We start from the raw sequence: 15514 nt of genomic DNA, 5'->3' as shown, positions 1-15514 counted from the left end.
ACCGTGACAATGGAAACACAAAAGGAACAAAATAAAAATATGATTATGTGAAAACCACTTAACAAGATTAAAAGAGTAAAAGTAAAAGTCCTTAAAAAAGGAGCAAAAATAAAATATACAAAATATAATTCTGACTCAAAAAATAACTCAAAACAACCAACGATAGATGAAGAAAAAGTAAGAGGAAAATTAGACTTAAGGTGAACTGAATTAACTTTTGTCAAGTTAGTGACTATAAGAAAGAAGCTTAGTTGCAGTTTTAACCCCCTAAGAAAAAACTACAAAATCCCCCCTAAGTTTTGCACTTGTGACAGTTTTGGCTCCTAAGGCCAATTTTGACTCGGTCTACGCTGACGTGGCACCTTAAGTGAGGTGCCACGTGTTTTTTTTTTTGCTTTGGGGGACCAAAACTGCTACAGTTGCAAAACTTAGAAGGCGATTTTGTAGTTTTTTTCCTTAAAGGACCAAAATCACAACCTTAGAAAAGTTAGGGGGTTACAACTGTTATTAAACCTTTATTAAATTATTTGATTGTAATTATTGGGAAGAAAAAAAAGGTTGGTGAGGTATTTGATTGTAATTATTGGGGGAAAAAAAAAAAGGTTGGTGAGGTAATTTGCAAAGCATGTTGGATACGCCACCGTTTGACGCAAAACGACAGAAAAAGAGCTGTGAGAGAATGAAGAAGCGGGAAATGAATGATCATGAAGTGTGAGTGTAGTACGATTCAGCCTAACAGGCTATAAACCTACCCACTCCAAGGAAGGGTTTTACCCAAAGGGTTTTACATAGCACAATTTCATTTCATTTCTATTGTTTTCTATCAAAAACAAACCCTAGAAGAAGTTGAAACGCAGCAGCAGCATCAACAACCATGTCTGAGCCAATGGAGAGGATTCGCAACATCTGGATCTCTGGTCTCCTTGATCCTTCCAAGGTGAGGGTGAGCGAGAGATACTGGTTCTACACCGGTGATATTGAAGAGAGCAAGGAAGCTAAAAAAGAAACAAAGAAAATTGAAAAGTTCTATAAGTCTTATCTCAAAAATCAGACATGGCGGAATCATTTTAATCAGAATCAGGGAGGTCGCCAGGTTCAACTTGGAGAAAACTGGGTGTTTAATCCCGTTTCCGATTCTATCCCTGCAGATGTTACTTTCTTCAAATTTGGAGAAAACTATAAGGTACTATACTATTTATCAACTATTCATTTCATTTCAACTTACTAAGTTAATCACACACTCTCCTTTCCTGCATTATTTCACCTTTTCTGTTTCATAATAGCTAGCTTATCACAATTTTCATAACCTCTCTCAACCTTATTTTCACAACTTACTAACTTAATCCGTTAATCGTGTTTTCGAGTACACATGCATGCATAACAACAAAACTCGCATATTTTTTCTGACTTTCTTCCTTGTTTCGATTCACTTATTTCGTGTAACTTATGTGTGAGACTGTTTGGTGTAACTTTTCAAAACAACTTGTCCAAATTTTCAGATGACCGTGATTGACTTTATTTTAAATACTATTGACTTTATTTTCAATATGTCCTCCTTGCAGATGACCGTGATTGACACACCTGCTCGTGTTGATTTCACTGCTAAGGTTAAGAATGCTCTGCTTGCCGTTGATGGTGCCGTTCTTGTTCTTTCTAGTTTTGATGGGGTGCAGGACCAGTCCATTACTGTGGATAAGCAAATGGTAAAATATCAACTTCCAAGACTTGTATTCATCAACAATCTTGACCACAAGGAAGCAGATCCCTGGGAAGTTGTAGATCAGGTAAACTAACTTAGATTAATGGATTTGAGGTCATTATAGATGATTATTATGTTGTTAATCCTAGATAGCAAGTGGCATGTAGCGCCGAACCACAAAAATGCTATAGCGGTATAATAGATAGCGGGAAAGTCACTATTGTCAATCCAGGACAGTGGAGCAAATTTGAGCTATTGTTTCTATTTTGTGTCGTACATCACAATCATGATGCTTCACACTGCTATTGATAACATGTGTTTTGTAGTTTCATTGCTAGTTGAACAATTTTGTTTATTTTATAAAGAGAACTTCAGTAACATAATCTTCTGTGTGTTTCTCTATATTCTATACACAGAGCATCTAACTTCAGTTCAGATTTAGAAACAAATAATATTTAATTTTTATTGACCTTCTGCATTTTTATAATTATTTCTCAGTTTTACTTATAATTCAAATTCATATTGTTGTTCTTATCCGTAGAACATTTTTATTTATTTTTCAGACAAGATCCAAGCTTCAACATCACAGTGCTGCACTACAAGTTCCAATAGGCTTGGGATATAGTTTTAAGGGACTTGTTGATCTCGTGCAATCAAAGGCCTACTTTTTTCATGCTTCAAATGGGTCTGTTTCTGAAATTTTTGCATTGGTTATGCTTATGGTCATTCTTCAAATTACTAATTTGTTGCTTATTGCAGAGAAAAGGTTATCATTGAAGAAGTTCCTGGATATATGGAAGCCTTGGTGTCAAGAAAAAGGCGTGACCTTATAAAAACTGTGTCCGAGGTGGACGATAGACTTGCTGAAGCTTTTAGCAGTGACAAAACCATATCAGCAGCTGATCTTGAGGTGTGTTGAGTAACAATGTCTTTTATTTTCTTTTTTCATCGGAGTTTGGCATGCATATTATTTGGTTTTACATTTAGCAAAGATTTATCGGATGTTTTTGTTTTGATAAATACCAGAATATAGCATGTGAAACATAATATAAATCCTTTGGAAAACCAACTTTTTGTCCTTGCACCACTGTAGGCACGTGCATTTTCAGATAGTGTGATATACAAAAACCTGCTGTTACTTTGCTCCCACCCCCATCTATAGATTTTATTTTGTATATAGGTGTTCTTTTTATTACTATTATGTGTGAAGGAAGCATTTTCAGATATAGTGTGATATACGAAAACCAGTTGTTACTTTGCCCCCACCCCCCATCTTCAAATCTTATTTTGCAACTAGTTTTCTTTTCGTTATTGCTGTGTAGGAAGCAATTCGTAGGGCAACCATAGCACGGAAATTTGTACCGGTTTTCATGGGCAGTGCTTTCAAATATAAGGTAACCGTTGAATTGCCTTGAATTCTTCTTTATATGTTCTTGACCATCATTCCCCCCATTTATTTTATTTCTTAGGCACACTCTTTTTTAATTGACTCATTATTATGATTACGATTTTATTTAGTTTGGGTGTTCTAGAAGAGACTTCACTTTGGAAACTGAATTCACTTGGAGCATTTTTTGTACAGTGATGAGTGGTCCATGACACTGAAAAATTCGGGTCTGGTCAAATCTAGAGCATGTCATTAGATTTAATCCTATTAAGAACAATAATCAAACATTAGTTTAGACTTCAAGGGATCTTTGGACTCCTAATTTGAGACATAATATTCTTTATATTTTATTAAAGTTCTTGATATTAATTATCTTAATAATGATTTTTTTAGACATCAATCCCCCTAGGATATCATCCTCCATGCTATCATGTTTTGAACCCCGTAATATTCTTTCACATGCATGCACACTCTTAGGCATGTCTGATCACTAATATGATACAAACTTGAACATTCTACAATTAGGTAATTATCAATATGATACAAACTTGAACATTCTATATTTCATGCATGCTCATTGTATCGGATTGAGATTTTAAAAAACTATTTTGGCATATAAAAGTCATGTGAATTTTAAAAGACTTACGTTGAAATGTAATGATTAATTGAAGCAGGCCTCAAAACAGAGAAGTAGTAAAAACAAGCAATTAACAAAAATGAGTAGAAAAGGCGTTGGTGTTATTGAATTAGGAATTGCAAATGCAGATGGGAACTCACACCAATCAACCCGCGAGCTGAGCTCCACAGAGAAGTTACAATTCTTTCCCTAACAAACAGCAAACAAACTTCTGCATAACCTCCCCCCTTTTTCGTAGCACTCCTCAATAACAGAAATCATAACTAAACCACACCTTCTCATACTGAGCCTACTGCCATATCAGCACTGCTACTACCTATTTCTCCTCACATAGACTTTGTATGCCTTAGACGCACTTTGCTGGCTTAAACCACAATTTTTTTTTCTTCGTAAACAAGTCTTTTAAAATCTCAATGCGATACACCTGTCCTAAGTTCTAGGCCTAAGTGAGATAATGAAATTGAACATGACTTGGTTCATATGTTGGATTGAAGCCTAAATATACCTTTTATGTGTTAGAAATAAGGGTGAGTGAGTTAGTTGTTAGGTTGGGTTGGTTGGCCAGTTAGTTACTCCCAGCTATGGTTACTTGGGAGTAAGGGTGAGTGAGGGCCATAGTCGAGCCATTAGTTTTGTTGACATAGATTGAGAGGGGCTTTGTGTCTGTACTGAGGCTCCTTTGTAAGTGCTTCTGCTATTTTGGATGGAGTTAATGATTGTAGACGGTGAACCATAGAAGAAAGCTTAATGTCCTCTGTTTTTAGCCACTATTTCCCCCATAAAATGCCATCCTTCGCAAGTTGGCCGTAGCTGTTTGCAAAAAATCCTTCATTTCAATCTCCCCATGTCCACTATTTGATAACATTAATTTTGGCTTGAATAATACATTCAAGCCAACTCTTAATTTTGTATTTTAACAGTCTGATATTTTTTTACTTTTTGTTTTTCCTGGTACAGGGGCTGCAACTACTTTTGGATGGTGTGCTTAACTATTTGCCGTGTCCAACTGAAGCAATTAATTATGCTGTTGTCCAATCTAAGAATGAGGAAAAGGTACCAAATTCAAAGAAAGAATTGAATGTGATTATCTGAATTGCCTATGTTATTAATAGAGGAAAGAACCTAGGCTAGCTAACCATACGCCAATCATTTATGGCATTAGCCAAAGCACTTTTGCTTTGAGTCATCCTCGGATTTGGCATTCTAGAACCAAACACATGGACCTTGATTTGTTGTTTTTTGAGAAAAAGCTCTTGCCAAATCTTTGGCATTCTCAAAAAGCCATTGACTAATGTTCAATTTTGTAATCTCAGAGACAAACTTACGCTTCTTAGTAAAAACGACTGCGCAACTCTACACTCAAACTATTTCACTCTCTAATCCTAGGCATCACATAATAGCAAAGACCACACTGTTCCACCAATTCTTGATAAACATGGCGTTGTGCTATTTCTTAACCTACTGAAAAAGAATGTTATTTGGCTATTTTAATAGGATACAGTTGTGGCATTGACTTTCACACTAAGGAGAAAGTATGATGCAATAACTTAGTAACTAAATCGTGTTTTCAAGTATGCATGCATAACAACAAAACTCATATATTTTTCCTGGGTTTCTTGCCTGCATTAGTAGTAATAAACTGATTCATTAGCCTATTTGGATTGACTTATTTGACCTTATCTGCTGGTATAAGTCTTGTGAGAATGTTTGAGTTATCTTTTTTGTGAGACTGTTTGGTACAGGGGCAAAGGGTTTCAGAGGGATGGGGTAGCATTGGCTACCCCAAGAAATTTTTTTTTTTGAATAACTAGCAAAAGTTTTATATATAGCTACCCCATAAATATATTATTTGGCTACTCCAAACAATTTTGTTGGTTAAAAGAGATATTATATTAATAAAAATTGATAATTTATTTAGTTTAGTGTCAAATATGGATAAATTTGTTTTCTTAAAACTCCATAGAGCTCATCTTTTACAAATAACTATTGTTAGCTTTTATTTTCTTTGTTGTTGTTTCATTAAATATAAGTAAAAAATATTGTGAACTTATTTTACTTATCGATTAAGTTTAATATATTAGTGTTCACAAAAAATAAAAGGTTAACATATAAGTTTGTAAAATATTTTTTATTTCTTCTTTATATTTGGCCCCCTCGTAAAAAAATTACTAGCTTCGCCGCTGGTTTGGTATAATAATTTTTATAAGCCTTTTTTCAATTTATTTTGATAACTTTTCCAAGATAACTTATGAAAACACCTTATAGCATATACAGAAACAATTTAACGTTATTTTACCATTTGCTATCAAAATTGCTTATCAAAGCTTCTGCATAAGCGCTTATCATGACAAGCACTTGTCATGATAAGCACTTGTACTATAAACTGCAAAAATGCTTTAAGCTTCTATGGTCGGTCCGCGACCCCTGGATGCCGAAGGCGTCCTTGGGGTGATCTCGTAGTTCCTACGGGGTGGAGACGAGGGGGTCGGTCCATGGATTTTCTTTCCTTTATATTTTCCCGCATTTCGCTCAAACAAAAGTCAATAATATTCTTGGTTTTCTTGCTTGAATTATTCATGGCAGTATACTCATATATTCTTCAGTTAATGTTTTTTTGATACTATTTACTTTCTTTAAAATTTGTCATTGCAGATGAGCGTAATAGATGCAACTGCTCAGGTTCAGAATGCTCTGCCTGCCTTTGGTTCCATTCTTATGCTTGGTAGTGTTGATGTTGATGGGTTGCAGCGCCACTCCATTGCTGATGATAAGCAAAAGATAGCAAACCAACTTCCAAGACTTGCATTCATCAAAGATCTTGACCAGCAGGGAGCAAATCCATGGCAAGCTGTTATTAAGGTAAACTCACTTAGATTAATGGATTGGAGGTCATTATAGATGATTCTTAAGTTATTAATCCCAGATAGCAAGCGGCCTATAGCGCTGAACATAAAAAATGCTATAGCGGTATAGTAGATAGCGAGAAAGCCACTATTGTCAATCTAGGATAGTGGAGCAGAGTTGAGCTGTTGTTTCTATTTTGTGTTGTACACCACAATCGGGATGCTTCACACTGCTATTGATAACATGTGTTTTCCAGTTTTATTGCTAGTTGAGCAATTTTGTTTATTTTCTGAAGAGAACTTCAGTAACATTATCTTCTGTGAGTTTGTCTATATTCTTTGCACAGAGCGACTAACTTCAGTTCAGATTTAGACACGTATAATATTTAATTTTTATTGACCTTGGCCATTTTTATTATTATTTTCAGTTTTACTTATAATTCAAATTCATATTGTTGTTCTTATCCGTAGAACATTTTCATTTATTTTTCAGGCAAGATCCATGCTCCAGCATCATACCGCTGCACTACAAGTTCCAATAGGTTTGGGATATAGTTTTAAGGGACTTGTTGATCTCGTGCAATCAAAGGCCTACTTTTTTCATGGTTCAAATGGGTCTGTTTCTGAAACTTTTGCTTTGGTTATGCCCATGATTATTCTTCAAAGTACTCAATTATTTCTTACTGCAGAGATAAGGTTGTCGCTAAAGAAGTTCCTGGATATATAGAAGCCTTGGTGTTAGAAAAACGGTGTGAACTTATAAAAACTGTGTCCGAGGTGGACGATAAACTTGCTGAAGCTTTTAGCAGTAACAAGCCTATAACAGGAGCTGATCTTGAGGTGTGTTGAGAAACAATATCTTTCTTTTTTTTTCCATCGGAGTTTTGCATGCATATTATTTGGTTTTACATCTAGTTAAGATTTATCGGATGTTTTTGTTTTGACAAATGGTTTATCAACATATTGTCTTGAAGTGTTGAGGATGTTGAAGTTTGAGCATCCTAAATGTGTCTCAACTAAAAAAAGCACATACATGTCCTTTTGTAATGGCATAGAATGTTGCATATGTCTCAAATAAGATACCATAATATAGTATGTGAAACATAATATAAATCATTTGGAAAACCCATTTTTTGTCTTTGCACCACTGTAGGTACATGCATTTTCAGTAGTGTGATATACGAAAACCAGTTGTTACTTCGCTCCCACCCCTCGTCTATAGATTTTATTTTGTATATAGTTTTCTTTTTGTTATTATTATATGTGCAGGAAGCATTTTCAGATATAGTGTGATATACGAAAACATGTTGTTACTTTTCCCCTACCCCCCATCTTCAAATATTATTTTGTAACTAGTTTTCTTTTTGTTATTATTGTGTGTAGGAAGCAGTTCTTAGGGCAACCAGAGCACGGAAATTTATACCGATCTTCATGGGTAGTGATAAGGTAACCGTTGATCTGCCTTGAAATCTCCATTGTATGTTCTTTACCATCATTCCCCCCATTTCTTACTCAGGCAGACTCTTTTTTTTGTCCCTTGACCCATTAATGTGATTATGATTTAATTTAGTTTGGGTCTTCCAGAGACTTCACTTTAGAAACTGAATTCACTTGTAGCATTCTTAGGACAATGATGACTACTAGTGGTCCATGACACTGTGAAAAACTAGGGTCCAGTCAAATCTTATGTCAAATAAATAATGAAAGAGCAATCATTATAATATAAATCTACTTAGAATAATGCTGTTTAATATACAATTAATACTAAATGAGCAAGATCGGTCTGATAAAATCTAGCAAGAATCCTACTGTTTTAAAAGCTAGCTACTGGTGCTTTTTCAGCGTTTCCATTCCCTTACTATCATTATAGTTATGTAGGGGTCAATCTTATTTATGCTCTACCATTCTTTTCAAATGTTGGAAACATCTGTTATAATGCTGACACGTATGTTAGGAGACAAAGCACCTAGAGGTTTGCACTTCTAGTGCATATCATTTGTGTTAATCCAATTAAGAACAATAGTCCAAAAATTAGTTTAGACTTTAAGGGATCTTTGGACTCCTAATTTGAGACCTAATATTCTTTATACTTTATTAAACTTCTTGATATTAATTATCTTAATAATGATTTTTTTTAGACATCAATCCCACTTGGATATCATCCTCCTTGCTATCATGTTTTGTACCCTCGTAAATTCGTAATATTTTTCACATGCAAGCACACTCCTAGGCATGTCTGAACACTAATATGATTCAAACTTGAACATTCTATAGTTAGTTGATTATCAATATGATACAAACTTGAACATTTTATATTTCATGCATGCTCATTGTATTGGATTGAGATTTTAAAAAACTATTTTGGCATAAGTGAGATAATGAGGTTGAACATGACTTGGTTCATATGTTGGATTCAAGCCTAAACATACCTTTTTATGTGTTAGAAATATACTAGACAGAATAAAGGTATGCTAGGGAGTACAGTTAGTTGTTAGGTTAGGTTGGTTGGCCAGTTAGTTACGCCCAGCTATGGGTAGTTGGGAGGAGTGAGGGCCATAGACGAGCCATTAGTTAACGATTGAAGATGGTGAGCCATTGAAGAAGGCTTAATGTCCTCCTTTTTCAGCCACTATTTCCCCCATAGAATGAAATTATCCGCCGTCCTTCACAAGTTGGCCGTGGCTGTTTGCAGAAAATCCTTCATTGCAATCTCCCCACGTCCACTATTTGATAACATTGATTTTGGCTTGAAGGCTCAAATAACACATACAAGCCAACTCTTAATATTGTATTTTAACAGTCTGATATTTTTTACCTTTTGTTTTTCCTGATACAGGGGGTGCGACTACTTTTGGATGGTATGCGTAAGTATTGTTCGTGTCCAACTGAAGCTAGTAATTCTGCTCCAATCGAATCTAAGAATGAGGAAAAGGTACCAGATTTAAAGAAAGAATTGGTTGAGATTGTTTGAATTGCCTATGTTATTAATAGAGGAAAGAACCTAGGCTAGCTAACCATACGCCAATCATTTATGGCATTAGCCAAAGCACTTTCGCTTTGAGTCATCATCAGATTTGGCATTCTAGAACCAAACACATGGACCTTGATTTGTTGTGTTTTTGAAAAAAAAAACTCTTGCCAAATCTCTGGCATTCTCACAAAGCCATTGACTAATGTTCAAATTTGTAATCTCGGGGTCAAACTTACGCTTCTTAGTAAAAACGACCGCACAATTCTACAATCAAACTAATTCACTCTCTAATCCTAGGCACCCCATAATAGCAAAGACCACACTGTTCAACTAACTCTTGATAAACATGGTGTTGTGCTATTTTTTAACATACTAAAAAAGAATATTATCTGGTTATTTTAACAGGATACACTAGTGGCATTGGCTTTCACACTAAGGAGAAAGTATGATGTAATAACTTATCTAAGGTACGGTGACCTTTGCATGTGGTTAAATCCTATTTCAAATTATTTGTTTTGTCTTATATATATACACACACACACACACACTACCTCCGGTCATTATTATAAGCAAAAATAATGCTTGAAATCTTAGTCTCTGTTATAAATATAATTTCACTACTTTTACACTTTTTAATGCTATTATATCTAATACACAATTCATTCAATTCCAAAAAATTTAACGTAGGAGTTTGATTGAGTTTTCCACTAACTACCGATAAGGACAATTTTGTAAATTGGACAAGCATTTTAACATAAAATCTAGAAAATTAATCGCACACCGTGAAAGTATATATTATTTTATTTACTATTATAGTGACCGGATGGAGTATGATAACACTTCCAATAATTATCTGTAGATGGCAAATTAAATAAATCCAACTATTGAATCATCTTATATCATGTTTATGGTCATGTATACAAAAATTCAAACAATTTAGACATTTGTTGGTATATATGTTTTAATAATAGATATTTTCATATCTTTTACGTAGTGTAGTATACGTTTAAAATAAGATGATGTGATGGTCATATCATTTAAAGATCTATGAATTTTTATAGGTTTAATATACTTCATTAGAATTTTCAATTCAACAGTTGGATTTATTTAATTAGCCTTCTACAAAGAGATATTGAAGGTTTAAGTTAGATTTGACCCGTAATGTCAGTGTATCCTGATTCATAATTTATACATATATGTATTGCTTCTTTTTTTTAATTGTGTGAAGAATCTATGAGGGTGTGCTCCGGAAGGGAGATTTCATTACAAACAATAACACTGGCAAGACGTTCAAGGTAAGTTTAAGGCTCTTCACTGTTCTACTTTGATTGCATTGGTTTTGTGCACATGGTGTTTTATGTTGTAGATCTGCTTTTCTTTTTTCATACAATCTTGGTTTTCTGTTGCTCAATTAGTTCATTTTTTATATATATATAGCTCAATTTAAGATGACACTCATGATAACCTATAATTATAGTTGTAATTAAGTTCTGTCTTAGGAAGAATGAATAACAAAGATATACCAAATGATGGGATCTTTTAATATTAATTTACCTCATAGGCTCATATTATCCATTTCTGACTATTCCATTAATTCAAGTCCCCGACACAGTATATGAATTCAAATTCTTGATGCTTCTTACTAGCAATATTGACTATTTTTTCAAGAAACTTGTCCTACAGAGAAGTTTCTTTTTAACCATACTACTAATATCATCCTCTTGCATAACCAGGTCTTGTCCCCTCATTTTGTAATTTTTTTTTTTTAAATATTGATACAACAAAGTCTACTACTTGTTTTAGCTTTTACCAGTTTTATGAGGTATGAAAAATAACTGTAAACGATATGCAGTGGTGTGCACTCATATGATCATTTTCATGTATCTGCTTTCATTTATTGTATTTTGAGACTTGTGATTTTGTTGCTGAAGCCTTTCTTCTTTGCAAATGCAGGTTCCTGATTCGATTGAGGTGCGAAAGGATGAGATCGGGGTTAGTTTTTAGATTTTCGCCATGATTTGTGGATCTTCCTATTAAATTGAATGTCTTTGGAGAATTTTTGTATATCTGTTCTGCCATATCTCTTTTTAAATTCTGATTTTAGACTTTACTAGTTTAATGAGGCATGAAACATGATTGAAAACAATATACAGTGGTGTGCACACCTAAGATCATTTACATTTCTCTGTTTTCGCTTATTGCATTTTGAGCTAGTCATTGTTTGACTGGAACCCTTCTTCTCTGCAAATGCAGGTTCCATATTCGTATGAAATCAAAGAGGATGAGATGGGGGTTAGTTTTTAGATTTTCACCATGATTTCCCATTAAATCAAATGTCTTTGCAGAACTTTTGTATAAATGTTCATCCATATCTATATAGATTTTAATTTTAGCTTTTACTTGTTTAATGAGGCATGAAACATGATTGAAAATAATATGCAGTGGTGTGCTCAGTGCACTCATAAGATCATTTTCATATTTCTGCTTTCATTTATAGCATTTTTTGAGACTAGTGATTTTCTGGCTGAAGCCTTTCTTCTTTGAAAATGCAGGTTCCATATGTGATTGGGTTGAATAATGAGGTGGGGTTAGTTTTTACATTTTCACCATGATTTGTGGATCTTCCCATTAAACCGAATGTCTTTGGGGAACATTTATATAATTGTTCTGCCATATCTCTTTAAATTCTAATTTTAGCTTTTACTAGTTTAACGAAGCAAGAAACATGATATAAAACAATGTGCAGCGGTGTGCATTCATAAAATCATTTTCATGTCTCTGCTTTCATTTATTTTGATTTTACATTAGTGATTTTTGTGCCTAAAGCATTTATTCTCTGCAAATGCAGATTCCTTATTCGACTGAGCCAAGAAAGGATGATTTCGGGGTTAGTTTTTAGATTTTCATCACTATTTGTAGATATTCCCATTAAATTGAATATCTTTGGAGAACTTTCGTATAATTGTGTGCCATAACTCTTTAAATTCTAATTTTAGCTTTTACTTCTTTAACGAGGCTTGAAACTAGATTGAAAACAATACGCAGTGGTGTGCACTTCATTTATTGCATATTTAGGCTAGTGATTTTGTGGCTGAAGCCTTTCTTTTCTGCAAATGCAGGTTACTCATATGATTGGGATGACTTGTGATGAGGTGGGGGTCAGTTGTTAGATTTTCACCATGATTTGTGGATCTTCATTAATATTGAATGTTGTTGGAGAACTTTTATATGATTGTTCCGCAATATCTCTTTTTAAATTCTAATCGGGATTCTTCTCCCAAATTGACAGGTAATTCAAGAGGCTCATGCTGGAGAAATAGTCGCTGTACATGATGTCATTAATGCACCAGGTTCCACTCTTCTCTCATAGCATATGCCACATTTCCTGAATTCTACATTGCTCTTTTTCATGAATCTGTTGTTTGTGGCTTAAGTTGTTTGAAAATGTTAATATAATTTTTTATTGGTGAGTAAATTTCATTTGAGGGCTCGAAAATACTGAAAACTGCATCTGATAAACCTATAAAGAAGAAAGGAGCCAAAACGGCTGAAAAAATGCTTAACACTGTGACGTCTTTCTGTGTGTCACTTCAGTTGCCTTGTAACATCCTTTATTGGAATTCTAGTTTGTGTGTGAAAAAACCAATAGTTTAGTTCTATATAATATACCATTAAACAACACAATCCAGTCTGACGAGTTTATGGGCATTCCTCTTCAAAAAAATATGCTAGGTGAAACAAATGTTAGTGTGACAGTCTGTTCACATTAGATGAAACAAATGTGAAGTCCTTCTGCGAGTCTCTTCAACAATGGATGTCACATTGCCTTGTAGTTGTAACATCTTTTATTAGGACTCCAGTTTTTGTGTGTGAAAAAACCAACACTCTAGTTCTGTATCCCATTTAAAAAACACATTCCAGTCTCGTACAAATTTATGGGCATTCCTCTCGAACAAAATATGCTAGGTGAAACAAATGCTTATGTGACTATGTTTGTTCATGTTCATTATTTAATCAGGTGATACTTTTACCGATGGGTTAGTAAGATATACAGAGGCTTCTTCAATTGATATTTCTGAGTTGCTCTCAAGAGATTCTGAGCAAGTAAGTAGTTTCTTTATATGACAATACTCCGATTTGTGTTTGAAAAAACCATTACTCTAGTTCTATATCCCATTGAACAACACAATCCTATCTCTTACGAACTTATGAGCATTCCTCTCAAACAAAATATGCTAGGTGAACCAAATATTAATGTGACAATCTGTTTTTTCATGTTCATTATTTAATCAGCCGATACCAATGCTTTCAATGATGAATATCTAAGGCTTCTGTTGATGTTTCTGAGTTGGTCTCAAGAGTTTCTGGAGTGCAAGTGAGTAGTTTCTCTATATATGACAAATTAACTTCCCTACCTTGGCTTAATGGCAGTTTATATCACCTAACTGTCTTGTTCTGTGTATTGCTTTTTAGGTTTCAAAAGTTTAGTAGACTCGAAGTTTCAGCAGTGTCACTGCTCTTTTGGTAGGCCTCCTTGATGAATGGCTCTTTTGTCTATGTATATGTTGAGTTGGTGTATCTACAACTATTTGGGAGTCTATGAATATCTTATTTTGAGTTGTCCAAAATCTAGATATGTCTTTTGAGATTCTTACTGATGGATGATACAGGTTTATAAACAGAATTCTTTTGGAAACATTGAAATTACAGAGGATATTCGGTTGAAATTTCAGTAATTATTATTGTGAACTGAGTTAGTTTAGAAATTGCTTATTTAGTGTTTGTCAAATTTGGTCATTAGGCTTGCTGGACTAGGTTGCATTAGTTTGTATGCCAGTCACGATTAGAATTTTGGGTCGTGACAAAGTTAAAAGAATTTACCCCACCAAACAGAATGCAGCCTAATCATGTGCTCTATGCCTCCGAAAGGATACTTCTTCAAGACCATAGAGAATTTTAAACAGAAAAAATATTTACCGTACCTAAAGAGTGGGTTGATATTTGGTATGATTTGCTTGCAACTCAATTTACCCAACCTGAATTTACGTTTTCATTGAACCAGGATCAAGTTTGGGGAGCAATATTAGTGTTTTTTTTTTTTTTTTTATCTAAGCTGTATTTTTTAACGCGTAACATGACTCTTCTTTTTTGGTTGGACAAAACAATACTCTATTTATTTGAACTAGCCATACTTTAATGACTTATTGAAGGTTTACACGAAAGAATTATGCAAATTTGTAAATATTTTTATTTTTATTTGCCAAATCAGCTTCCATTTGAGTGAATTACAGAATGGACATGTTACTAAACTTACATAATGAACCGAGAAGAAAGACAAAAAGAAACATACAACTAAATGAACAACAGAAAAAAGAAAAAAAGCTAAAGTTGGTCTCTTCATGTGGTGTCAGCTCCTCGTCCGAGTGCAGATTATGCACTCAATTGCATTTGAATATGAAATAAATAATTAGCATTATTTATGATATCAACAAAAACAAAATATAAAACATTGATGGAAATTGACTCATTTATCTTTTTAAAATTCTTATTCGTGCTCTTTTTTTTTTGTTTTTTTTGTTGAAGATGTTCAATTATTTTATCTTCTTTAAACATTTCAATTAATTATAGATGTAATAATGTGCAAATGAACTTGTGTTGGAACATTAGTTGGAATTGATGGGAAATCGAAGCGGAGGCACTTAAGTCCTAAAAGTTTGAACTAGTGTGTCAACTGAAAATAGTGGAATTTTCACACGGGAAAATTAGCATCAATTATTAGTGTTATATAGTAGAAGTGGGACTCCAAGGTTTGTCTTAGGATACCCATTTTGTGAATGGGAATTAAACGCACACAAAATTTAATTACCACATGTGCGACAATGTTGTAGCCCGAGCTAGACACGAGCTTGAAAAAGAAAAAAAAAACTTTTAAATTTTTTAATACTCCCTCCGTCCCAATTTATCTGATCCAATTTAG

The 15514-nt window shown here is 34.0% G+C and overlaps 1 protein-coding gene across 1 annotated transcript; it reads left to right on the top strand.

Moving 5' to 3' along the window:
* Positions 1-600: 600 nt before the first annotated feature.
* LOC146944889 (uncharacterized) lies at positions 601-14303 on the top strand. The gene is made up of 22 exons (XM_085743262.1): positions 601-1183; positions 1563-1784; positions 2263-2384; positions 2459-2609; positions 3022-3093; positions 4681-4776; positions 6376-6582; positions 7060-7181; positions 7256-7406; positions 7950-8012; positions 9403-9498; positions 9943-10004; positions 10766-10832; positions 11491-11529; positions 11791-11829; positions 12090-12119; positions 12386-12424; positions 12657-12689; positions 12827-12887; positions 13556-13641; positions 13831-13912; positions 14011-14303. Exons 1-21 carry the CDS (start codon positions 875-877, stop codon positions 13861-13863), a joined length of 2100 nt encoding a protein of 699 aa, XP_085599388.1. The 5' UTR covers positions 601-874; the 3' UTR covers positions 13864-13912; positions 14011-14303.
* Positions 14304-15514: the final 1211 nt, after the last annotated feature.

Source organism: Medicago sativa, chromosome 2, assembly GCF_051527215.1.
Source record: "Medicago sativa cultivar Bolivia chromosome 2, Bolivia_mono, whole genome shotgun sequence".
NCBI lineage: Eukaryota > Viridiplantae > Streptophyta > Magnoliopsida > Fabales > Fabaceae > Medicago > Medicago sativa.
Note: the sequence above shows the minus strand (reverse complement) of the source record. Positions and strands in the feature narration are given on the sequence as shown.